The sequence below is a fragment of the Neopelma chrysocephalum genome, unplaced genomic scaffold (genome assembly GCF_003984885.1).
Source record: "Neopelma chrysocephalum unplaced genomic scaffold, ASM398488v2 Primary Assembly neopelma1_119, whole genome shotgun sequence".
NCBI lineage: Eukaryota > Metazoa > Chordata > Aves > Passeriformes > Pipridae > Neopelma > Neopelma chrysocephalum.
The window spans coordinates 652,042-676,436 of record NW_020897781.1 but is presented as its reverse complement, the minus strand read 5'-3'; the positions used below and the strand labels follow the sequence as shown (position 1 = coordinate 676,436).

The 24,395-nt window shown below is 60.2% G+C and overlaps 2 protein-coding genes across 4 annotated transcripts; both read left to right on the top strand.

The window, feature by feature from the left end:
• The first annotated feature begins 3,062 nt into the window (after window positions 1-3,062).
• Window positions 3,063-6,480, top strand: REM1 (RRAD and GEM like GTPase 1). The gene is made up of 4 exons (XM_027697386.1): window positions 3,063-3,906; window positions 4,063-4,145; window positions 5,228-5,432; window positions 5,621-6,480. Exons 1-4 carry the CDS (start codon window positions 3,597-3,599, stop codon window positions 5,896-5,898), a joined length of 876 nt encoding a protein of 291 aa, XP_027553187.1. The 5' UTR covers window positions 3,063-3,596; the 3' UTR covers window positions 5,899-6,480.
• A 3,589-nt stretch (window positions 6,481-10,069) lies between these two features.
• On the top strand, window positions 10,070-23,746 carry HM13 (histocompatibility minor 13). Of its 3 annotated transcripts, none has more exons than XM_027697445.1 (13): window positions 10,070-10,285; window positions 11,552-11,650; window positions 13,352-13,434; window positions 14,539-14,627; window positions 15,404-15,489; window positions 15,602-15,727; window positions 17,602-17,659; window positions 18,238-18,321; window positions 18,615-18,651; window positions 19,667-19,769; window positions 20,552-20,637; window positions 22,605-22,794; window positions 23,461-23,746. In XM_027697445.1, the coding sequence occupies exons 1-12, from the start codon at window positions 10,106-10,108 to the stop codon at window positions 22,753-22,755; spliced, it is 1,182 nt and encodes a 393-aa protein (XP_027553246.1). In that variant the 5' UTR covers window positions 10,070-10,105; the 3' UTR covers window positions 22,756-22,794; window positions 23,461-23,746. The 3 variants fall into 3 exon arrangements, with proteins under 3 accessions (XP_027553246.1, XP_027553249.1, XP_027553250.1); XM_027697448.1 differs by lacking the exon at window positions 22,605-22,794 and adding an exon at window positions 22,408-22,502; XM_027697449.1 differs by lacking the exon at window positions 22,605-22,794.
• Window positions 23,747-24,395: the final 649 nt, after the last annotated feature.

Genomic DNA, 24,395 nt, shown 5'->3' with positions numbered 1-24,395 from the left:
CCCGTCCCGGTGATCCCGTCCCGGTGATCCCGTCCCGGTGATCCCGTCCCGGTGGTCCCGCCCCGGTGCAGCGCCGAGGCGGAGCCAGCAGGGGGCGCCCCTCCTGCCCGGTCCCGTGACCGTGAGTCCCGCCCGGTCCCCGGGCCCGCCCGCTGTCGCCGTGGAGACCGGCCCGGGATACGGGGCATCCCGGGGGCCGTGGCGAAGAGGGGGTCTCCGGAGGCTATGGGGGTCCCCAGGGAGCAGAGGATGATGAGGGGCAGTGGGGTGTAGGGGTGTCCCTGAGGGCAAAGGGGCTCCCAAGGAGGCAAAAGGGCGAGCCGGGGGGCGTCTCCCCGTAGACCGGCAGCAGTATCACCCCTGCAACATCTGAAATCTACCCTTCCATACTGTTCCCTGGCTCCATCTGGCTCTTGGAGAACCGCTCTGCTCCCCAGAGCCGCTCTGTGAGGGGTGGCACCAGACACAGTGACAGATTCCTCCGTGCTCAGTGCGAGCAGCAGCGCCTGAGGGGAAGGTCAGGGATGGTGCAGGGGGATGTTTCCCAGCTCTGTGGAATGAGCAGTGACTGAGTTTGTCCCTGTGCAAGAGTAAAGGCAGTGGTGCAGACCTGCAGGCAGAACCAGCTGGACACAGCGAAGGCAGAGCTCCAGGAAAGGAAAAAACAATGGAAAATAATCTGGGAAGTGAGTTGCTCACATCACTGTGAAATGAGTCTACACAGTCGCATTACCTTTGCTTTCCATCCCACTCGGTTGAAGACACTGTGTTGATCTTATAAATGTCAAACAATTCCATTTCTGAGAACGAATCCCATTTGCTCTGTGGGGATGATCTTCCCGTCAGCCTGCCAGGAGGGAGAGAGCCCCGTGACACGTGGCAGGCTGTGCTCAGGGGGTCTGCTCATGGGATCATTCCTTCCCTGTGTGTCCTGTCTCTGCAGGTGCAGGCCAGCCCCCAGCTCCTCCACACCCCAGGCACGCACCAGGCTTATTTTCCATGAAAATATCATCTTGTTGGGCAGACACTCACCCAGCAGAGCTGCAGTGACAAGAGGGACTGGATCTTCTGCACTGGGGTCTGGGTTTTAGCTGGAAGACAGCTATGGCTGTAGCTATGGAAGCATGAGCCGAAGAAGGAGGGAAGCCTGGAATGTTTCAGGAGGGAGGAGGCGAGCGGCTGTGTGATGGATTAGTGGAACTCAATTTTTTTAAATGTTTAAAAAAATGATAAAAAAGGGGAATTAGTTAGCCTCCGCAGCTGGTGGGGCTGGGGTTATTGAGGGTGGCTGGGAGAAGAGTTAAAAATAGCAGGAAGGCCCAAGTGGAAAGTTTCTGTAACATCACAAGTCAGGCATTTGGTGCTTACCCGCCCTGACAGGCGGGAGCCTGTGCCAGAGCCCTCTCCACCATCCTCAGTCCTTTCCCACTGACCTCCCTGCAACTTTTCACACGACATCACCAGCCCTTCGTTTTGCTTATTAACCCTTTGCTTCCAGACACTGGATTTGCTTCCAGAAAGAGCAAAATGAGTCATGAGTTGCTTGGCCTGGGAGCGTGAGGGTGCAGAGGAACCCAGGGCTCGTGCTGGCCCTCCCTGTGCCCCTGCATTCTGCTGGAAGTGTGGGGAGCCCAGAGGGGCTGTAACCCCCCACATACCCATTCCTGTCTGCATTTCAGCTTCCCCTCCTTAAAAAATCCTCCTGATCCCAGGGGCCCCAGGCGGATTTTACCAGCGGCTCTGAGCTCTGTGCTGGGACTCTCTGGATATACAGTTTGTCCTGGGCTGAGACAAGATGGATGAGACACCTCTGAGCAAGCCCAGCTCACCGTGCTTGTCCTCGCTGCGAGAAAGCAGATGTACCTGGCTGCTCTGATGGGGCTTTCTCCACTTATGTTTGTCTTTCAGGATTGACAGTGAGAGTGGCTGAATTCATTCCTTCTCCCTCTCAGAGCCCCAGGAGTTGTGTCTGGCTCTGATGCTCCAGGAAGGCCCTTGAGCACTGAGCCTGCTGTGCAGGGGGTGGTCTGAGGGTGGTAGAGCAGGGTTTGGGCTGCAACCAATTTTGGTTTTCAGCAGAGTGGTCAGTGGTTGGGGCAGACCATGAGGGGTGAGAAAATACTGCTGAGGTGGCTGAGGATCATGCTGGGCTCTGGTTCATGCTGAATAGGAGCTGGACATGACCCTCACCCGATTTTAAAGTGTTTCCCTGCTTTCCCAGCTGCTTGCATGGTCCTGGGTCCCAGAAAGAGCATCTGGACCCTCCCCACTGAAAGTCAGTCCAGGACCTTGGGGGCACTGAGAGGGTGGTACAGCTAACACAAGTCAGGCTTCCCTTCACCCACCTTGTGCCCCTTGATGCTGGGGCTGTCATGCAGAGGACAGGACCCCTCTGAGCATGAAGTATCTGAGCAGTCACCACACTCCTGCTTCTCCTCCTCCTCTTCACACTGAAACAGCCAAAGTGCAGCAGCTTGTTCTTGCTCTGTGATTTTTCCCTCCTAACTCTCCTCTCTCTCAGGTGCACACCAGGTACCCAGGTGGTGCTCAGCACCCCCACCAAGGAGATACCACTCATCTGACACTGGCTGCTTGCCCAGGGCCTGGAGCAGGCAGGCTTGGATGAGGTGCTGAGCTGCCTCTGTTGCCATCAGCCCTTCTTTCCCCCAGCCCTGTTCAGCTCCTTGGCCACACATTGATGTGGTCTTATGGCACAATAAAGGTGTTACTGTCATTCCCAGCCTCTCCATCGCTGTACTCTGACCATGACATCCTGGGACTGGCCCTGGTTTCTTGAGGTTCTGCCTGTGCATCCCAGTGTGCACTGGACTGGTTTGCCCAGCGTGGGGTGAGACCAGCGTCAGCACAGGGCAGGTGCTGGGGCATTTTAGGGCAGTGCTGCCAGAGCCATAGTGCCGGCAAAGGCCTGGAACAACCCACAGGTTCAAATAAAATCAACTCCTGCTCTCCCCAGTACCAGGACAGACCCCAGCCTCTAGTTCCACCACCAGGTCTTGGTGATGGCACTGAGTGGCCGGGCTTTGGGCTGACAAAGCACATCCCCCGGGCAGGGGCTCGGCTCTCTCCTTACTTGGCGGTTCTGGGCTGAGCAGGCCCCTGGGAGCACGGCCGGGCACCGGGAGGACCCTGCCCCACACGGGAATGGAGCGTGGCAGAGCCCCCGCCCACGGCAGCACATCTCGCGGCATCCCGGTGCGACCGCTGCTCCCCGGGACCGAGGGGATACATCCCTGGGGAAGTCGCCGTTCCCCGGCACCGCAAGCCCCGCGGGGACCTCGGGGACCGGGACAGGGCAGCCGGGCCGGCCCGGGGCCGGTGCGGGCGGGGGTGTCCGGCGGGGGAGGGACCGACGCGGCGAGGGGCTCCACCCCCGGGGCTTAAAGATCGGGGCGGGCGAAGCGCGGCCGTCCCGGGGAAGTTTTGCCCGAGTTGCCGCCAGTTCAGACCGGGAGCGGATCCAGGAGCGAGATCGGGAGCGGGAGTGGCGCGATCGGAAGCTACCGGGAGCCGGTGCCCCTCGGGGTGACACGCACCCCCCGCCCACCCTCCATCCCTCTCTGCCCTCGGTGCCGGTGATGACCCTGAACACGCAGCCCGGGAACAAGAGCCCGCTGCGGCGGAGGGCCAGCACCCCGCTCCCGAGGCCGGGGGGCACCGGGGCCACCTCGCGTCGGGAGCCCTGTCACCCCCAGCTCGGCCACACCGCCTCCGAGCCGGGCGGCAGGGTCCCCCGCGGCAGCTGGTCCTCCGACTCCTCGGGCTCCTCCGGCCCCCGGGAGCCCCGGTACCGGGTCGTACTGCTGGGTGACCCCGGCGTCGGCAAGACCAGCCTGGTCAACCTCTTCGCTGGCGTTCAGGAGCGGGACCTGCTAGAGCAGCACGGAGGTAGGTGTCTGGTGGGGAGATCTGCTGGAGAGTCTCCCCCCGCGGGACACCCTGTGGCCCTGTGATGGGAGAAACCCGTGTGCGAGGCAGAGAGGAGCCCGGGGCCCGGCTGCCCGGACAGTGCGGCACCGACCGGGCTCTCCCGGTGTCCCGCAGAGGCCGCATACGAACGCACGCTGACCGTGGATGGAGAGGAGACCACGCTGCTGGTGCTGGACATCTGGGAGCCGGAGCAGCGGGTACAGTGGGGCCGGGGGCTGCGGGGGGCTGGGCGAGCCGGGATGTGGCCAGGGGACATTGTACAGGCACAGCTGCTGTTTTGGGCCTTTTGAGCACTGCAAAGGGCAACCTGGACCTCCCCGGCTGTGTCCAGGGCTCACCACTGCAGAGCAGGGGCCACAAGCTGGGCAAGACAGGCTGGGGTCACATCTCTGCCCAGCTCTGTGCCCTTCCTTGGGATGAGAGGTTGCCTGCTGTGTTCTCACCAATGTGGGCACAGGGACCCCTCACATTAGGGGCAGGCATGTGGTGGGGAAGAGAGGCTTGTGAGGAAGGACTGTGGTGCCAGCCCGCTTTGAAATGCATGGAATTGGTTTGGGAATGGGGCTAAAGGAGCCAACTGGGTAAATCCACGTGAGACAGGGCCACCAGCCAGGACACGTGCTTCAACGGGCAGAGTGGTGGCCCCGAGAGCCTGGCACGGGGCATTCCTCCCACCCAGCACATGAGGTACCTCCTGGCAAAAATGCCAGCGCTGCTGTCACTGCCTCTCTCCCTCCTTCCCTTCATGCCAGGGCCCCGAGTTCCTGTGAGTGCCACCAGTCCCCAGGAGCGGGGATGGAGCCAGTGCCCAGGCTGTGGACAGGGGAGCAGCACTCACATGGGCTGGGGCTGTGTTTGCCTGTAGATGCCCCAGTACCTTAACACCCCAACAACAGCCACTTCTTTCCACTGATTTATTCTCACCCTGCCAAGCAGTGCCTGTTGCCTGGCTCATATAGGGTGCAGCTCCCACAACACCGGTGTTGCGTGTCCCAGCATGGCCCCAGGAGACACAGCCTCAGCTCCCTACACCAAGCTGAGCTCACAGCCCCACTTTGTCACTGATGGAGAAGGAAACTCTCAAACACCCCCCAAAATCAAGAGCTTTTAATCCACATTTTATAATAGGATCACATGTCTGCTCCCCACAATGCAGGGGCTGGTGGGGTGTGCTGGCAGGTCCCATCAGTGCCGGGGACCTCTGCTGTCCTCCAGCAGTGGTCACAGCTGCCAGCAGCCCCTGCAGAGCGGTGACATCTCATTCCCCGTGTGATGCCAGGGTGAGGAGAGCCGGCGCCGCAGCCATTGCCTGCAGGTGGGGAATGCCTACGTCATCGTCTACTCCATCACCGACCGGGGCAGCTTCGAGAGCGCCTCGGAGCTGCGCATCCAGCTGCGCCGGGCGCGCCAGGCCGAGGACATCCCCATCATCCTGGTGGGGAACAAAACCGACCTGGTGCGGTGCCGCGAGGTCTCCGTCGAAGGTGAGCGGGCAGTGAGGGGTCTGGCTGGTGAGGATCCCCTGGGGGGGGATGACCATGCCCAGCTGCTTCCCCCGCATCTGTGCCCTTGCCCCTGGATGTGCAGCTGCTGTTGTGCATGTGGCACTGCCCGTCCCCCAGCGCCCGGGGTGCCAGTGGGGCCGTGCCCTCTCCCTGCCCTTCCCTTGCAGAGGGCCGGGCCTGTGCCGCCGTGTTTGACTGCAAGTTCATCGAGACATCGGCGGCTCTGCAGCACAACGTGGCCGAGCTCTTCGAGGGGGTGGTGCGGCAGATCCGCCTGCGCCGCGGGGGAAAGGAGTCCCACCCGCACCCTGTGCCCGGCCAGAAGCACAAGGAAAGCCTCAGCAGGAGAGCCCGGCACTTCCTCGACAGGCTGGTGGCCAGGAACAGCAGCAAGGGGGCCCTCAAAGTCCGCTCCAAGTCCTGCCACGACCTGTCTGTGCTCTGAGAGCCACCATCCCGTCCCTCTGAACACGCTGGCTGGGACTCTCCTCTTCCAACAGCGTGGCCAGCAGCTCCATGGAGAGCCCAGACAGGACTGGAGCGATGCTGAGGACATGGAGCTGTTTTCACCAGTGCTCAGGGTTGCTGAGGTGCTGTGGATCCAGCTGCTTCCCCTTCAGGAGAGGGGACAAGTCAGACTGAGTCCATGGAGCGGAGGGTGGGACAGGTACTTGTGCTTGAGGTGATGGGATTTTGGATCCCAGCTGCTCCTGGGGAGCCAGAGGTGAGGGGTGGCCATGCCCCAGTGCAGGGTTGGAGGTTGCCAGGAGCATGGCAGGTCCTGCTCGTGGTGCCCATCCTTTGCAGGGCATAGGGACTGGCGAGAACACCATAGCAGTGTCCACCTCGGACTTCCTGGAGCCTGGCTGGGGAGAGGGGACAGGGGAGCATCGCCTGGCACCCTGGCCCTGCTGTGCCAGGGCTTTGTGCCACGTGTCCCTGGCACCAGTGTTTCTCGGATGGAGGGTTTTGTGATGTCTCTGTACTGGTGCGATGGGGAAACCCTCAATCTGCAGAATAAACCGCATCAGGGAGTGCTGGTCTCTGCTGGGTCCCTGCCCTGGGGAGCCACATCCTGGAGCCATGTTGGATTGAAGCCCTGTTGCTTGCCTGTAGTCAGGGCAGAGGATCTGCCTCCTGCTCTAGCCAGGCCTTGTCTGGCTCCATCTCCATCAGCTGGAATATCTTGGGGCAGGGAGAGAGCCTCTGTCTGGGGCTTCCTTTGGCCACCCTTGATGGAGGTCCCCATTCCTCACCCAGTGGTCCAGCATCAACCCCTGTGATGGCAGAAGCCCCCAGCCCCCTTGCACCTCCCAGCCTCCAGTCAAGTCTGGAAAAGCGTCTGGGAAGGGCTGAGCTCTGCTGAGGTGCAGTTTTCAAGCACCTGAGCACTGTGGGAGCCACAGCCAGGGCAGGGAGCTGGGCACTCAGTGGCTCCTGGTGCCCCGGGAAGGGACGGGGAGCAGGAGCTGAGTGGGATGGCACAGGCAGGAAGGGACGTGCTTGGCTGGAGCAAGCAGCGAGTGACCCCGGGCACCCGGGGGGGAGCGATGCTGGAGCCGCGTGGGCTCTGCCTGTTTTTAGGCTGTGCTGCCAGCCAGCAGCTACCCTGCCACAGGGAAACCTGCTCAGCACCCTGGGCCCAGGGCCAGGGAGGATCAGCAGTGCCCTCCCACCCAGGTCAGGAGTTTCTGCTCGCTCTGTGGTCAGAGCGTGGGGAACCACTGCCTGTGACCGGCACAAACGGGATGCTGGAATGGGGCAGTACCCTGCCCCTGTGGGAAAACAGCTCTCCAGAGGTGCAATCCCAAGTGAGGTTTTCTCCCTGCCAGCTTTGTCCTCAGAAGCTTTTTTCCATGCTGCTTGGTGACCATGGCAGTGCTGCTCATTCCTTGCTGCTGCTCTGCTCCAGCTGTTCCGCCCTGGAGCTCCCGGCACGCTGGTTCCTGGTGCTGCTGGAGGCAATGCTGTGGTTCACACGGCGTCAGCCACGCCGGGGCTGAGGGCTGCACCCCTGGGACAGAGGGTCCTTGCTGCTGCTGGTCCCTCCCGCAGCTGCAGCCAGCGTTTCCCTGAGGCAGGAGGCGGCAGGGGGGGCCACGGGATGGAAAGTTGGCAGCCGGCAGAGAGGGGAGTGGAAAGAATGAGCTCAAACCCAGAAAAATGCAGCCGTGCTGGAGGGTGGGAGGAGAGGCCAAGGGGGGCCACGGCGAGGGGCTGGGAAACAGAGAGAGGGTGGAAGGAGGAGGCTGGTGGGGGGGTCCAGGGACTGCCTGTGGCCCCCAGCTGGGCCCACACCTGGGGCAGGTAGTGCCGGGGATCAGTGGCACCAGCCCCTCCAGAGCCATCCCAGTGCCATCCCTCCCTGGGTGACCATTGGCCCCAGTGCCATCAATCCCAGTGCCATCTGCCACTGGGTGGCCATCCGTCCCAGTGCCACTCATCCCTTGGTGGCCATCCATCCTAGTGCCATCCATCCTGGTGTCATCAGTCCCTGGCTGGTCATGGGCCCCAGTCCCATCTGTCACTGGGTGGCCTCCTGTCCTGGTGCCATCGCTCCCTGGGTGGCCATCCATCCTGGTGCCATCCATCCAAGTGCCACCTACCCCTGGGCGGCCACTTGCCTCAGTGCCATCTGTCCCTGGGTGGCCATCAATCCCAGTGCCATGCCTCGCTGGGTGCCCATCCATCCCTGTGTCATCCAACCCAGTGCCACCTGTCCCAGTGCCATGCCTCCCTGGGTGGTTACCAGCCCCAGTGCCACCCATCCCAATGCGATCCCTCCCTGGGTGGCCGTCAGTCCCAGTGCTGTCTGTCCCAGTGCCATCTGTCCCTGGGTGGCCATTCCCCCCGATGCCATCAGCCCCGGTGCCCGCTGCCCTGCTCACCACTTCCCTGGGATTGGGAGCCCCGCTGGGTCCTGGCTGGGATGTGGCCACAGAAGGACACCAGCCCTGGACTGCCCTGGCTCTCCCTGCACAGCCACTTTGTGAGGATTCCCAAGCCAGGCTGGGGTTTAGGGGTTGGGTGGGCACCCAGAGGGGTCTGTGAGGGGGTCAGTGAGGGGGCCAGGAGCTGTGCTGTGCCAGTCCCTGCCATGCCAGGCAGGACCACAGTAGGCAGCAGGGTGGGATGCAGTGGGGTGTGTGCTGGCACGCTGCCTGCTGCTGCCTGTGCTCCTCTGTGGGACCAGCAGCGACAGGGAGAGGGCAGCATCCCAGGCAGGACGCCAGCCCTGCAGAGAGGGGCTCCCGGGAGGCCTTCCCATCTGCCCTCTGCCTGAAACACGGAACTATGAATCACCCTGCTCCTGAAATAGATTCCTTTTACTTAAAAAAAAAAAAAAAGGAAAACATTTTTAAAACATTAAAGACTTACATTTAATCCCTGCTGCGCTCCCATCCCCTGCCCACAGCTCAGATCTAAGCTTGGGGCAGCACCATTTCACTGTGCCCAAACCTTCACCAATTTTTGCTCCTCAGCAGACCCTCGCCCCAGCGAGGAGGAGGAGGAGAAGGAGGAGGAGGAGGAGAAGGCTCGGTGGCACAGCCAGGCTGCCAGCGGCTTGGGAATATTTGCGAGGAAAACACACATTTCAGCCAATTTTCCAGCAGAGCCTTGGCCCTGGTCCAGCACAAGGGGAGAATTCCCTGCCGTTTACGAGGCATTTTTAACAGAGGGGGCTCTTGCCCGCGTGGCCACTGGGGTGGGCTGGGAGAGGTCAGGGCAGAATTCCCAAGGACAGGAGGGGTGGGCCCTTGGAGAACAGCGAAGGGCAGGGAAACTCAGGGCTGGATGGAGGGGCAGCCCAGGAGGCTGATGGCATCATAGACTCATAGAATCAGCTGGGTTGGAAAAGACCTCTGAGATCATCAAGTCCAACCCTTGATCCAACACCACCGTGGTTACCAGCCCATGGCACTCAGTGCCACATCCAGTCTCATCTTAAAAACCTCCATGGACAGAGAACCCACCACCTCCCTGGGCGGCCCATTGCAATGCCTGATTACCCTCTCTGTAAAGAATTTCTTCCTAATATCTAACCTAAACCTCCCCTGGCTTAAGACCGTGCCCTCTTGTCTTACTTATAGTTGCCTGGGAGAAGAGATCGACCCCCACCTGGCTACACCCTCCTGTCAGGGAGTTGTACAGAGTGAGGAGGTCTCCCCTGAGCCTCTTCCAAGCTCAACAACCTCAGCTCCCTCAGCCTCTCCTCACAGGACTTGTGTTCAAGTCCCTTCACCAGCCTCGTTGCTCTTCTCTGGACCTGCTCCAGCCCCTCCATGTCCTTCCTGAGCTGAGGGGCCAGAACTGGACACAGCACTCCAGGGGTGGCCTCGAGGTGCCACCTCCCCGCTGGCGCTCCGGGGGCGGTTATGGGGAGCCGGGACCCCCTGGCTATCGTCACACCGCGGGGCGCGGGCAGGGAGGGGCGGGCCGGGAGGCAGAGCCCCGTTGGGAGCGGGGGGGTCCCGGGGGAGTCCTGGGGGGCTCTCAGGGGGGTCCCGCGGGGTCTCGGCGCTGCCGCGGGCGCTGCCCTTCTCCTGGCAAAGGGGAAAGGGGCGTGTCCGGCTTCAGCGTCGCTGCGTCGTGACGCACTTCCGGCCGGTAAGGGGGACGTGTCGGCGCGGACCGCGGTGGGAGCAACCGCCATGGAGGAGCCCGCGGCGCACAACGGCAGCGCCGCCGGGGCCGCGCCCGGGGCCGGCGCCGCCGCCCGCCCGCCCGCCACCCCCGAGGGCATGGCGCTGGCCTACGGCAGCCTCGTCCTCATGGCGCTGCTGCCCATCTTCTTCGGGGCGCTGCGCTCCGTCAGCTGCGCCAAGAGCAAGGTACCCCCTCGGCCCCCGGGGGGCGGACGGGCCTATAGGCCTCGCCCCCCCCACCCCTCCCCTCCCTCAAGGTGCCCCCTCGGGCGAATCGGCAGCTGCATGTCGCCCGCCCCGGAGCCGTCGGTGGGCCTGGAGAGGCGGGGGACCCCTGGGGAGGGAGCTGGCGTGCCCCGGGGCGCGTCCTCACTGCCCTGATAAATTCAAGTGATGCAAAACACAACCGTCCCTTGTCCCCCCGCAAGAGGAGCTGTGCTGGAGGGACTCGTGTGTGGCTTTGCCCCCCCACGCCCCACAGCACCGGGGCTGGTCCGGGGGTGCCCTCCTGCCCTCACACCCTATGCTGTCCCTGCAGCCCCTCCTGCTGCGCTGTGCTGGACTTAAATCCCCAAACTCGGGCTCCTGCAGCTCAGGAGGAAGGACTGTTCTACACAGTCTGTTCTGTTGGTATTTTTAAAAGCTCCTTGTGTGCCCTTAAGCCTCACATCACAGGGTTCAGCTGACTTTAGGAGGGCTTCTGGCAGCCCAGGCAGCTGGGGACTGTGAGCAGGGCCTGGCCGGGGTTTGGGGGGGTTCTCATCTCATGCAGCAGGAATTTGGGCACCCTTGTGCCACTTGGCACAGTGTGACAAGCTGCACGAGGGCTTCTGCTGAGGTGCCCTCAGTCTGTGCTGGTCTCAGGTGTTTGCCTGGGCGAGATTAAATCTCTGAGCAGCTGCCAGCTGGGCTGGGAGCAGGCAGGGAGCAGGCCCTCCACCTCCTTTGAGAGCTGAAGGTCTCCCGCGGGAAATGGCTTGGAAGGGGCAGTTTCAGCTGGTGCAAAGATGTCTTGGAAGAGGCTTATAAATCTGGGGCTTTTGAGCACGAGGAGTGTCCCGAGAGCAGGGTGAGGAATGAGAAGGTGGCTGGAGAGACGCGTCGTGCAGAGGGTGATCACAGATGGTGGCACAGATGGGGCCGGCTGGGCGTGAGCAGAGAGGGAGCTCAGCTCCCCTCTGGGCAAGGGAGAAAGGAGCAACGCCAGCACAGGGTTTTTTCCCTTCTCTAAGAGGACAAAAGCAGTGAATTGTGGTCGCCCTGGGAAGGAAAAGTGCAAGGTTTGTGTCTTCTGTCTCAGGCGCTGCCTGTGGCACAGCCTCACCTCCGGGTACAGCAGGGGCCAGCAGGTGCCTTGTTCCTCTTCAAACCTTCACGGAGCCGCTCTTGTTGTGTCAGGTGTGAAGCCAGAGCAGGGGCTGATCCACTCCTGTCCTGTCCTTCTCTCCCCAGAACTCCTCGGAGATGCCGGAGACCATTACCAGCCGAGACGCTGCTCGCTTTCCCATTGTTGCCAGTTGCACCCTCCTGGGGCTCTACCTCTTCTTTAAAGTAAGTGAGTGGCACTGGAGACAGGGCCAGCCGTGCTGCTGTGCCTGGCAGGAGCTCCCAGCACGGGGCTGACTCCGTTTTTGGCCTGTAGTGGCTGCACAGCTCGAGCTCTCTGGTGTCACCATGCAGGAGGACGGCAGTTCTTGCAGGAGTTGTCACAGCTTGGAGGAAATTGGAGCCTGTTTGTGCACAGGTTGGTTCTGGAGAGCTGCCGGGAAGCAAACACAGCCCCGAGCTCTTCCTGCCTCTGTGGGCCAACCTGATGGGGCACAAGCTGGAGACAGAAGGTGCCAGAGAGTGTGAGGGCTGAACGCTGCTGCCTCTGTGCTGTGCTCTTGGAGCTGTGTCTGCTGCAGGCTAGGGGAGCACCTGTGTGACCAGGTGAGGTCTTTTAGACGTGCAGAGCCCATGGGCAGAGTCAGGCAACCTGAGCCATGGATGGGAGCTCCCAGCAGCAGGTGCTTTTGGCCCTGTAGAGGTGTCTTGGCCTGAAGCACTTTGGGCTGCCCATGCAGGTCTGGCATGTGGCTGAGCTCCCAGAGGGGCCTGAGGAGCCACAGGGCTGCAGCACAGAGCGGCTGCTTCCAGCCAGGCTGTCCTGGGATGCCCGCAAGGTGCCAGGGTGCTCCTGGCTGCCCAGGAGGTGAGGGTTAAGGTGCAGAGTTGGGAATGGTGCAGTTCATTCCTTCCTCTGCCAATGGCAGTGACCACACAGCAGCTGTGGGCTCCTGCCCTGCTTCGAGCAGCCTCGTGGGCTGATGGCTGTGCTGTGCAGGTCCATTCCAGGGTGTTCCTGGGTGGCCACTGCTCTGGAAGGTGAGGTCGTGCCACCCTGCACAGCCACAGAGCTCAGCTCTGCCACAGCAGCCAGGCTCAGGCCTCTGTAGCACCATGCCCTGCTTTCCCAGGAATGCAGGTTAGCCTGTGTGTTCACCTGGGCTGCTGTTCCTCTTAGGTCACCAGTAGCAAAGCCAAGCATCTGCTGAGTCTCTCCTGATGGAGCAGCCATTAGATCCTGCTGCCAGGCCCCTCTGGCTGCTGTAAGGATCCTGCAGCCCTTCCCTGCAGCCCACAACTCGAGGCCCACCTCCTCAAGTGCCTTTTCTGCCTGTTACTCCTGGCTGTGATGGAGACACTGGGAGAAGAAACACTGAATGTGCAGTATGGCCCTGCCAAAGTTGCTCTGATCAGCGGCTCTTCCTTTTAATATCTTTGACGTGCCATGCACTCTCCTATTCCAGGATCCCCCTTCCAGGAGAGCACAGAGGGCCCCACGGTCCCCCCGTGATGGGTTGTAGGGGTGTGATTCAGTAAGGAAGCCTGTGTGTTGGAGGGCAGAAGTTTTAATAACACCCAATTTAATTAGGGCAGGGGATGCTGCTGCTCCCCCCGGACAAGGCAGCCCCGGGAACAGTGCCTCACTCCGTGCTCCATGGGGGAAGCTCTGGCCTCTTTTCTGCAGCACTGGAGTTATTTTTTGACCTGAGCAGCTCACAGATGCACCATAGCTTGCAGGCCTATTGTGCTTGTTCTGTGAGCACATGGCTATTTCCAACAAATTTCCCCTCAGCGCACAGGAATTTGGGTTATTCCAGCTATTCTTCTCATCTCCCTGGAGCACTGACACAGCAGCTGCTGATAGAAGCATGAAGATGGGGAGGATGCTGTGGTAACTAACCCCTCTCTGGGTTTGTCTTGCAGATATTCTCTCAAGAGTACATCAATCTTCTGCTTTCCATGTATTTCTTCGTGCTGGGGATCCTGGCCCTGTCCCACACCATCAGGTACAGCACAGGGACGGGTGTAACTGGGGCAGGGCTGCCCAAGGCTTCAGTTCAGCTTATTGTGGGGTTTTTGAGCACCGTTGCCCTGCAGCAGAGCCAGGTCTCTGGGGTATTGGCCCAGCCTCTTAGGGTGTTGTCCCTTAGTGGTGGGAAGGGCCAGATCATGCTGTGAACCCTTCCTTGTGGGAGAACCAGAGCCCTGGGGTCCCGGTGAGCTGGTACCTTGTACAGCATCACTGGGAGAGCTTGTGGAGGTGTGAGTGGCTACCATCATGGGACAAGGCCAGCTCACCCTGAGGAGCTGATGTGGCTTAGAATCATAAAATATCCTGAGTTGGAAGGGACCCACAAGGATGGAGTCCATCTTCTGACCTTGCACAGGACAATGCCAAAAATCCCACCGTGTCCCTGACAGCATTGTTCAAATGCTCTTTTTGCTCTGGTGGGCTTGGGGCCATGATCACTTCCCTGGGAATCTTGTTCCAGTGCCCGACCTAATATCCAATCTAGCCCCGCCTTGGCACAGTCCTTGCTGCCCTGTGGAGGGGAGAGCTCCTCAGCACCCACGTGCCCTTTATGGGATGGGTGACACAGGCAGCCGGAGCTCACAGGAACGTCCCTGGCCTCTCACACTGATGTGTAGCACGAGGTGTCGAAAGCTCAGGCTGTTTCAGTAACTGAAAAAGTCAAACTGGTTTCCTGTTTCCTGAGCTCTGGGGTGTTGGGGACCAGGTGCTTTCCCTAGACAGGCGCTGGGCAAGAGCTTTGCTGTGCTCTGGCAGAGCTGTTCAGTGGTGGCCCAAGCAGTGCTGGGTGCCCAGGGGGCTGTGGGGGCCACAGGGCGCTCGTGGGGTCTGGGGTGGACTCTCCCTTTCTGCAGGTGCTGCTCTGTCCTATTACCCTGGAGTATTTATGGGCAGATCAGGCCTCTGGGGAGGATGAGTTTGTGTGTGTGGCTGTGGCTTCTGCCATCCCTGATGGGGCAGAATTTGGCATTTCCCCGTCTGGGGAGGGGGTGTGGGGCCCCCTCACATGCAGAGGTGCTGGGCAGCGTGTCCTGCGGGGTTTCTGTCGAACTGCCCTTCTCTACACCTCTCGTTTCAGCCCCATGATGAACAGATTCTTCCCTGCAAATTTCCCCAACAAACAGTACCAGCTCCTCTTCACCCAGGGCTCCGGGGAGAGCAAGGAGGGTACGTTGGCTCGCCGGTCTCTCAGGGGAGCCTGAATGTTTTCTGCCTTTACTGTTGGGGTTGTTGTGGTTTTTTTTTCTTTTTTTTTGGTCTTCTGACTTTCAGTTCATTGAAACAACCTTCTCAGAGACTCTCCTCTTGCTCCCCACTGTGCTTCCATAGCCAGTGTGAGCCCTGTGTGTCCCTGCAGAGCTGGGCTGGCACTCTGCCTCTGTGCTGCCTCTGGCTGGCAGCAAGACCCCAGAAACACCTCTTGCAGTGCTGTAGGGATGGAGCTGTGGCTGCTGTTAAATGCACAGCCTTTATTTGAGCTCCTTGGATAGCACAGTGCCAACTCTTTTGTGCTGCCTTATTCTGATTGAGATCTTTGCACGGGTAGAAGATGCTTCGATAAGTGTCTTGCCCAGTAGCTTTACTGGCAAGGGAATACCTCTGGTAATACCACCAGGAGTTAACTGGCAGAGGAAAAGGGAGAAGATTTGCCTCTCACTGCTTTAGGCAGTGCCTGAATCCAATTTCCTTACTGACAGCAGGATCACGGATGCTGTCCATGTGCAGTCTGGCTGGAGGAGAAGGTCTGGGCTTTCCAGGGCCTGGCTGCTCACTCACAGGTGGTTTGCACGTGTGTCCCATGGGTACAGTCCCCTTGTTTGGGACATGAGCACTTTGGGATGTGAGCACTGTGCTCCCCAGCTGTGGAGTCGCTCATCTCGGCCCTGCGCGGGAAGGGGAGCTGCCCTTCCTGCCCAAAATCTGACTTCTCTGTTTTATTGCAGAAATAGTGAATTACGAGTTTGACACCAAGGATCTCGTGTGCCTGGCCCTGAGCAGTGTTGTGGGGGTCTGGTACCTGCTGAGAAAGGTAAGCGAGGCAGAGCTGGGGACGGGGCTGGATCACGCACGGACCCCTTCCCATTCAAGGTGGGGGTCCCGTGAGCAGTGGGACCCAAATCTCCTTTTCCTGTCCTTCTCAGCACTGGATTGCCAACAATCTCTTCGGGCTGGCGTTCTCCCTCAACGGGGTGGAGCTGCTGCACCTGAACAACGTCAGCACCGGCTGCATCTTGCTCGGGGGCCTCTTCATCTACGATGTGTTCTGGGTAAACGGGCGCGTTCCACGGGCCGTTGTTGGAAGTGTGTGCCTGGCATTGCGCCTCCCCAGAGGCACCACGCTGGCTGGACACACATTTGCAGTCAGGATTTCCACTTTCTCAGCCCAGAGGAGTGTGGTGGGGTTGATGACAGGATCCACAGTGGCAGAACGTGGCTCAGCAAATGGGTTTCCTTTTAATCTCTGGCTCAGAGAGGCCAGAGCTGGCAGGGACCTCATCAGGGTTGTTGTGGTGTACTTGATGTGTGTCATATCCAGTTCTGAGTTCCCCACTGTAGTCTTCCCAATGCCCGACAGAGCTGTTGAGTGGGCTGGAGGCTGCTCTGGGGCACACTGATCCTGCTTGTATGAGCTGTGCCCCGGCTCTGTCATCTGCCAGTTTCATTAGTGTCCTTCTGTTCCCTTGCACGGAGGAGATCAGACTCTGGAATGCTTCCAGTCTCTTTCCCTCAGCCAGTGCAGCACCCTGACTTCTTCATTTTGAGGTTTTCCTTATTTCCTGCAGTGTATTTGAGCTGCTTTTGTAGAGGAAAAGGGGAAGGGGAAGGGAGGAGTGCAGTCGTGTGCTCCCCTCCAGCCATGGGTGAATATTTGTCCTTGTGACATCCATATTCCCTAGTCCTTCCTGCTGCCTCCACCTTCTGAATCACCATGTTTCCAAATGTCTGAGAGCCTTGTATACCTTGAGGTCTGTCCAGCAGCTCTGCAGCTGCCTGAGTAATCCCTATTTAAGCCTGGCTACTGGCTGGTGCTGCCCCTGTTTCACAGGCTCGTTAACAGTCTGGGCTCTGTGGTTTTTTAGCCTGTGGGCCACTTCCTCCACACAGCTCTCAGCTGGAGAGGACTCAGCCTTCTGCCTTAGCACACCTGGTGTCTCATGCCCTGCTTGGTGTGTGAGTGTCTTCCCAATGCTTTGGAGACAATGAGTTCACCCCTCGCTGGTTTCCACTTGCTGGCTGTCTCCCACCTCAGCTTCCCTGGAGATCAGAGTATTGTCAGAGCCTTATGGAAGGGCTGTCTTGAAGTGGAAACCCTCTTGCTGTGTCCCTCTGCAGGGACCAGTCACTTGGATCTTAGCACGGATTTAATCAGTGAGATCCCAGGAAGGTTTCAAGAAGGAAGGAGATCTGCTCAGTGGGTTGATGCTATTGCCCCCACGTAGTCTTGGAGTGAATTTGCATGTGGTACTTTTTCCTAGTCCCACTGTGGAGTCCTTGTCACTCCACAGCAATGCCCAGAGCTTGCTGCACCTTATGGGACTTAATCTAATGCTTTAAATTTTCCCTTTAATCCCTGGCTCTAGGATCTTGCTCACCCAGTGCTAACCTGTTTTTTGTACCTGCTGGACTGGAGGCTTGGAGGTGGAGAGGAGCAGAGATCAGGGTGGCTGCCCTCGGTGTTTACAGTCCACCCCCCAAACGCTGCCAGTATTTACAGCTGATAGGGCTGTGCAAGTAAATGACCTCAGAGCAAACTACAGCAGATCTGACACTTGTTCCTGTCCCTGCTGGAAGCTCCTGAGCTGGGACCCTCCCAGCTGGGACTTTTGACAGAGCCCACAAATGAGAGCTGAACCGAGGCACAGGGCTGGGGGGTGGGCAGCAGCTCTGCCGTGTGAGTGCTCTCCCCGTGCTGCTCTGAGAGCAGGACAGCTGTGACATGCCCACCTCCCCAAGTGTCATCCTGTGCCCCCTCCCCTGGGCAGTGGGCTCACTTGCAGGGCTCCTCTGCCCACATTTTGGTATTTTTTAGCTATTTTCTGCCTCTTAGGCCACTCCTGGCCCTGGGGTGAGGGTGTAGCTGAGTGTGTGTGTGTGTTCCTGTGCAGCTGTGGTCACCCTGGACTCCTCTGCTTGCCCCTAGGTCTTTGGCACCAATGTGATGGTGACGGTTGCCAAATCCTTTGAGGCCCCAATAAAACGTGAGTAGGTCTTCCCTGGAGTCCATTCTGCTGCTGTCCCTGCCCTGTCTGCCCTCCACCCCTGGAGATGCCTCAGAGTGGGGGGGGTGTGCAGGAAGCTTTTCTGCTAGTGACCCCTCAGTCTCCCTGTCATTGACCAGCCCCAAGCCAGGCCAGGTGTCTGGAGAGGGATGATTTGCAGAGCCCTGGTCTGTCTGGGTCAGCCTGCACCTCCAGAGTGGACAATTTCACCTTCTCATAAAAAAAATCCAAAACAAAGCAACAAAAAAACCCCCCACATGGCAAAAAAAGCCCCACAGATGCGCAAAAGAGCTGGAAAGGTGAACTGGTACTGCAGTGGAGCACACAGTAGTTTGGGTCCTGGGAGCTGGGGTTGAAACCTGCACACAGGACTGACTGTGAACCCAGTGGTTTCTCATCCTGGAGTTGTCCCAGGAAGGAGAACAAAGGGAGGAGGGGGCTGAGGACAGGAACAGGGGTCCTATCCTGCTCTGGTCCTTATTTGCCAGGACCACTGGGCCTGGGGTCTGCTCAGCAGAGACACTCCCACTCACTGTGCCTCTGTCTGCTCCTTGCAGTGGTTTTCCCTCAGGACCTGCTGGAGAAGGGGCTGGAAGCCGACAACTTTGCCATGCTGGGACTGGGAGACATTGTCATTCCAGGTAAGGGCAGAAGAGGGGGGACGGAACTGGGATCCCTTGAGGGGGCTGTGGGGAGCTCAGCGGGTGCCTCGCTCTGCCCTTGGCCACACTGGAGCCCTGGGAGTCTCCTGATGGAGCTCCCAGCAGATCCTGGTGCTGTCCCGGTGCCCTGTGCCACGAGAGGGCACTGTCAGCCCAGGCACAGCACTGGAGCACCGCGGGTCCTGCCCTGCCTCAGCCTTCTCTGCTCCTCCAGCCCCTCGCTGCCCCTTCTCTGCTGCCTCCAGCCCCTCATTGTTCCCTTCTCCCCACAGGGATCTTCATTGCCTTGCTGCTGCGGTTTGACATCAGGTGAGTGGGCGGCAGGGAAGGGTCTCCGGCAGGTTGGGTCTTCCCAGCATATTTGAGCTGCTCTTGTAGAGGAAAAAGGGGAAGGGTGAGCCAGGAGTGCACTCGTGTGCTCCCCTCCAGGGCTGAGCGTGGGGACCTGGGATGAGGGGAGCGTAAGGAGAAGCTTTTGGAAGAGCAGAGGTGAGCAGTGCTGGCTCTGTGGGTACATCCTGAGTGCTTGGGGTGAGTGGTTTGAGTTCAGACATTGCTGTAGGACAGGCAGCACAGGGATGGGGGTCAGGGCAGCAGCACGTAACAGCTCTGGGGAGCCTCCCCAGCTGCCTGGAACTGAGGAGGGAAGGGCAGCAAGAGGAAGCCGGGACAGCGTGGGAAACAGCCGGGCGTGCTGGCACCTGGGAGGTGCTCGCGTGGATGCAAATCAGTGCCTGGCAGTGCTGGCTGCCTCCAGGTTGCCACTGACGTTGGAGGAAGCAGCTCCTTTCCCACCCAGGGGAGCTGCACCTACGGCCGAGCTGGAGCAGTTGTCCCACAGGGAAAGGCTCCAGGGAACGGGGCGCTCCGTGTGACTGTGGTGGTGTGGCCCTGCTCCCGTTGCACAGACCCTCTGGTCTGTGCCAGCTCTTCCAGGTGTTGCCACCCACATCCTGCCTGCACCTGCTGGGAATCCCAGTTCCCGTGGCCTGCCCTGTGATAAAACAGCACCTGCTGAGAGCCAGGGACAGGCCGGTCTCCCCCAAGAAAGTGGGACCCTCTCCCTGGGTCCCAGCACCAATTCCTCCCCTCCCAGTCACCATCCAGCAGCAGGATTGCTTGTCTCCTTCCCTTCTCCAGCCCCTAACCTGAGTGTCACCCCCTCAAGTCCCACACTGCTCCCACAGCAGGGGGCTGTAGAGACAGAGCATTGCTCCCCACACCCCAGCGTTGGCGGCAGATGGGTGAGAGCACTGGGCCAACTTCATTTGTGGCCACTGGCATTCCAGACCTGAGGTCACTGGGCTCTTCCCTTTCCCTATAGCCTGAAGAAGAACACGCACACGTATTTCTACACCAGCTTTGTGGCCTACATCTTCGGGCTGGGCCTCACCATATTCATCATGCACATCTTCAAGCACGCCCAGGTGAGCTCTGCCATGCTGTGCCCCACAGATGCACATCCAAGAGGGTCAGGCCAGCTTGGCCACGAGGTTCCTGCATCCTGCCAGGAAAAAGTGGGATGTGTTCCTTCTCTTGGGTTTGATTTTTCCAGTGCCTGCCTGTACTTTTCCCTGCCCAAAGCTTGTGTGCCTGGCTGGAGCAGAGACCTGTTCGGGGCACAGATCCTGCATTTTCAACAGCAGCCCCTCAGCCAGGCTGCCCTGTGGTTTCTGGCTCTTTGCAGCCAAGCTGCCCTGAGCACCTCCTGGCTGTGCTGCAGGGGGCCCTGGGAGCCCGTATGGTGTGGTCTGCACAGGGGCCCTCAGTGTATTGGTGGCCCAGTGGGACCTCATGGCAAGGATTTTCATAGAGTCCCAGAATGGTTTGGGTTGGAAGGGACCTCAAAGACCATCTCATTCCAACCCCCTGCCATGAACAGGGACACCTTCCAGTAGACCAGGCTGCTCCAAGCCCTGTCCAGCTTAGCCTTGAACACTTCCAGAGATGCAGCAGCCACAGCTTCTCTGGGCAGTCTGTGCCAGTGCTTCATTGCCATCACAGGGAAGAATTTTCTCCTAATATCCAATCTAATTTTGGGCTGATGCAGCTCTAACTTGGCTCTCAAGGCTGCTTTTTGGGGTGTTTACCTTCTGTGCAGTGCTGTGACAGACACAGTGGGTGCAGAGGGGACAAGGCCAGCTCACCTCACACTTCTCCCGAGGGGTGATTTGTGGTTTGGTTTAACAGTTGTTTTTCTCCCCCACAGCCTGCTCTGCTGTACCTGGTCCCCGCCTGCATCGGATTCCCACTCCTTGTGGCCTTGGCAAAGGGAGAAGTAACTGAAATGTTCAGGTGAGCCTCAGCTGGGGACGGAGCTGTTTTGCCGGCGGCACTGGAGCACACCGAGCGTGCAGATGTTCCCACGCCCGGGCACAGCTGGAGGGGCGGGTTCACCCGGGGCGTGCTCTGGGTGTGCGCCGGCACGTGCGTGGGTGGAGGGAGCGGATCTGTGTTCGTACATGCCGGTCCTGGCTCCAGCCCTCTCCCAGGAGCTGGGTGGGAGCTGTGGTGCGGTACCAGCAGGCGGGCAGGCAGCACCTGGTATTGCTTTACGCCCCAGTGACAAACCCTTCCCGTGCGCTGGCAGGCAGGGGAGGGTGGGACTGCACACCTGGTGTGGAGATACTCGGTCATTCTGTCCCCGGGCCCGTGGGTGGGGAGGAGCGGAGCCAGAGCCAGCTGTGAGAGCAGCCAAGGCTGGTTCAAGCACATCCCCCACTCCCCACTCGGCTGAAGTCTCCTGGTTCGCAGCAGTCTTCCTGCTCCAGGGACTGTGGGTGAAGAGGAAGGGGGCCTGTGCTGTGCTGTTGTGCTCCAGCTGTTCTCTCAGCCTTTCCAGGCATTTGCCTGTTGCTGTCAGTGGGCAGCTCTGGCCTCCCACCTGGGCTGTCCCTCTGAGTCACACAGAGCATGGCCTGCCCTGCCTGAGAGCTGTTTGTCTGCCGTGCTCAAGGCTCGGTGGTGGCTCAGAGCAGCTGGAGGCAGAGGAGGGAAGGGAACATCCTAAAGTAAGGCCACATACCCTTTAGCCTCCCCAGTGCCCCTGCCCGGGGAGCCTTCCTGAGCTCCCAGCCTGCTCAGAGGGAAACTGGGCGCAGCAGGGAGCCAGCTGCCCTCCCTCCCCTCCTCTCCCCTCCCCTGGGAGATGCAGGTATGTGTGTTCCCAGCGGCTCTCAGCTGGGCTGGTCCCCAGCCTTGCCGCACCTGCCCCTCCTTTGATGTTTGCTTGCTTCTGACAACGCTGCTGCAGGCGCTGAGTGTCCTGGGATCGTCCTTCCTGTGCACCTGGGATCCTGCAGCCGCTCTCCCCAGTGCCATGACTCATCAGCTGACAGCAGCAGCACCTCCTGCCAGGAAACTGGGGAGAGGCGAGCTGCAAGGCCGGCCTGCACCCGGGGATCCTGGCAGCCAGGGGCTAGTGCCCCCCAGAGCAGTTGCACAAGCTGCTCTAGCAGCAAAGTGCTGCCAGGGCAAGGCAGGATGCTGGGAGGTTGCAACCTTGACTGCCCCTGGGGTCCAGACCTCCCTTGAAATGGCTCCAGTTGCAGGCAGAGGAAGTGGGATTCCATGGGACTGGTGCCTGGAGGGCAATGGCTCTCACCGCAGGAATCCCACCAGGTGTAGCTCCCCTGCGTGCTTCGGTGCACCCTGATCCTCCCTGGAGCTGGCAGCTTGCTGTGGTCTCTGCCTGCACGTGGTGTCTTGCAGCAGCAAGGGTCTGCAGGCAGGGTGGGAGCGAGCAGGGGAAGAGGTGCTGATGGAGCAGAGGTGGGTGACACTGGGATGAGCTCCATGGCTCCCAGCCTTTCCGAGCCTCCCTAGGCTGGGCAGTAAGCTCTGCTCTGCCTCCCTTGGCAGTGGGAACCCATCCTGCCCCTCACGTCTGGGGACATGCTGTCCTCGAGCAGCAGGGCAGGCTCTGCTGCATCACTCTGCCTCCTGCCCACTGCTGCCTCCCCACTGCCCAGGCCTGCTTTCCATGGGCTCCAGCTGCCTGGCTCAGCTCATGCCAGTGGGAGATGCCTTAACCCAGGTCTCAGTGCTCACTTTTCCATTCTGCAGCCCTGCCCTGGGATCTGCAGGCAAGGAGAGGCCCCAGCCCGAACCAGCGGGTGCCAGCAGCTGGAGGGGGGATGCCAGGCAGCCTGCACAGGGTGGTGGGTCCTCAGTGCTCTCACTCCAAAACTCTTCTGCTTTTCTCTCTCTCCCCCTCTCCTTTCTGTCCTTGTCTTTCCCCTCCTGCTTCCTCTCTCCTGCAGCTACGAATCCTCTGCTGAAATCTTGCCACACACACCAAGACTTACCCACTTCCCCACGGTGTCTGGCTCGCCGGCCAGCCTGGCTGATTCCATGCAGCAGAAACTGTCCTGTCCCCGCCGACGCCGGCAGCAGAGCCCCAGTGCCATGTAGCCGCTGCCGCCGGGGCTCCCTGTCTGTCGCTCTGGCCAGGTAGGGGCAGGTCCTGGCTCTCCCTGGTCCCAGCTCTCCCCATTCCCAGCTCTCCCCGCTCCCTAGGCAGAAGCTGGAGCCGTCGCCTTGCTGCTATGGGCCAGATTCTCTCACAGTCTGAGAGAGGAGACTGGGAAGGGCGAGAGGATTTGACATCTCTGCCCTGGTGTTCCTTTCTGCTGGAAGCAGCGTTCCTGGATTTTCTTTGCCAGAGCCCTGGGGCCGTTGCTGGAGGGAGTTTGCAGCCAGAGGAGCGAGACTCCGGGGGGGATCACTGCTGTTGGTCTTGCTGCAGCTCCCCCATTAACTGGCCCCACTGGCACCAGAGCTCAACCAGGGAAACTGTGTGCTATCCAGAATATCCAATGGTGCTCTCAGGAGCAAGGACAGACCCCTGGGCACAGAGCTGGTCCCTGGCTGGGTACACCCCATCCCTGGACATGTCCAGGAGGGTCACATCACTCGTCTCTCTGCCTGGGCTCTGCCCCATAGGGGTTCCCACACTGGGGGCCATTGGCTGGAGCCACCCCTTCCTTGGCACAGCCACGGCAGCAGAACAGACCCCAAGGAGGCCGTGGGCTGGGCTGTCCCAATGTGGCACAGAGCTCTGTCCCCAGGGAGGGGCTGGCCCCACTCATTCCTTCCTCTTGTTCTTCTCGTCCCCAGCTACGAGGAGAGCTCAACCCCCAAGGAGGCGCTGGGGGCCTCCAAAGAAGAGCTGACAGAAGCCTCCAAGAAGGAGAAGTGACCTTGCCCGTGGGCCATGCCCGGCACCGCTGGGCTGGGGCCCTTCCAGACCCTCTGCAAGTGACAGGCGATGAAACAATTGTGCAAGAGCATCGTGTTGTGTGTGTCGGAGCAGCCACCCAGGTGGGGTATCGATGTACGCCAGTTTTTAAATTTTGTATTGTGCATTTGCTTTCTCTCATATTAAACTATGTTGAAGGAAGGAGTGCTGGTCGTGCCCCCACTCAGCTGGCACTGGGATCGGTGTCCGGCTCACCCGCCTTCTCCCAGGCCAGTGGCCATTGTCTGGCTGTTTCCAAGTGACCGTCCCCTTCCCCCTCCCACTCCTCTGGCACTCGGCCTTCCCCCAGCCTGGCCCCTACTCTGCAGCACCCAGATTTAGGGCCACAGTCACTGACTCCCAAGATTGGTTTGAGCCGGGTCTGGCCCTGGAGCAGGGTTGGCTGAGTAGGGATTGAGGTGCAGGAACCCCACAGAGTGGGGACGTGCTCTGCCTCAGATGTGGGGGGGCTCAGCAAGCTGGGGCTGAGCCCCCACGGCCTGGGGGAGCACACACATGTGGGATAGAGGTGGGAGACCCCAAACTCGGCCCCAGAGTGGGATGAAGAGAGCATGGGTTGTCCCCCTTCCTTGCAGGGAGCCAGACACCATTCTGCAGCCCCTGGGGCTGGAATGGGCAGGGGATGCTGGTGCAGGCATGGGGGCTGGAGGGGCTGCAGGCAGGGTCTGGGGATGGTTCAGGCAGCTGCAGGCAGGGGCAGCTCCAGCAGCCGCCTCGGCTCCTACTGGGACCAGCTGCCCTGTGTCCTGCAGCACTGGCAGTGTCCTCCCTGCCCGTCCTTGGGGCCCGCATG

What these genes read in the sequence shown, in the direction of transcription:
- REM1 (XM_027697386.1), top strand. Translation starts at nt 3,597, where the DNA reads ATGACCCTGAACACGCAGCCCGGGAACAAGAGCCCGCTGCGGCGGAGG. An exon ending in TCTGGGAGCCGGAGCAGCGG is followed by an intron (nt 4,146 to 5,227) that starts GTACAGTGGGGC and finishes GTGTGATGCCAG; the next exon opens with GGTGAGGAGAGCCGGCGCCG. An exon ending in CCGCGAGGTCTCCGTCGAAG is followed by an intron (nt 5,433 to 5,620) that starts GTGAGCGGGCAG and finishes CTTCCCTTGCAG; the next exon opens with AGGGCCGGGCCTGTGCCGCC.
- HM13 (XM_027697445.1), top strand. Translation starts at nt 10,106, where the DNA reads ATGGAGGAGCCCGCGGCGCACAACGGCAGCGCCGCCGGGGCCGCGCCC. An exon ending in TCTGGTACCTGCTGAGAAAG is followed by an intron (nt 15,490 to 15,601) that starts GTAAGCGAGGCA and finishes TGTCCTTCTCAG; the next exon opens with CACTGGATTGCCAACAATCT. An exon ending in CTGCTGCGGTTTGACATCAG is followed by an intron (nt 18,652 to 19,666) that starts GTGAGTGGGCGG and finishes CTTTCCCTATAG; the next exon opens with CCTGAAGAAGAACACGCACA.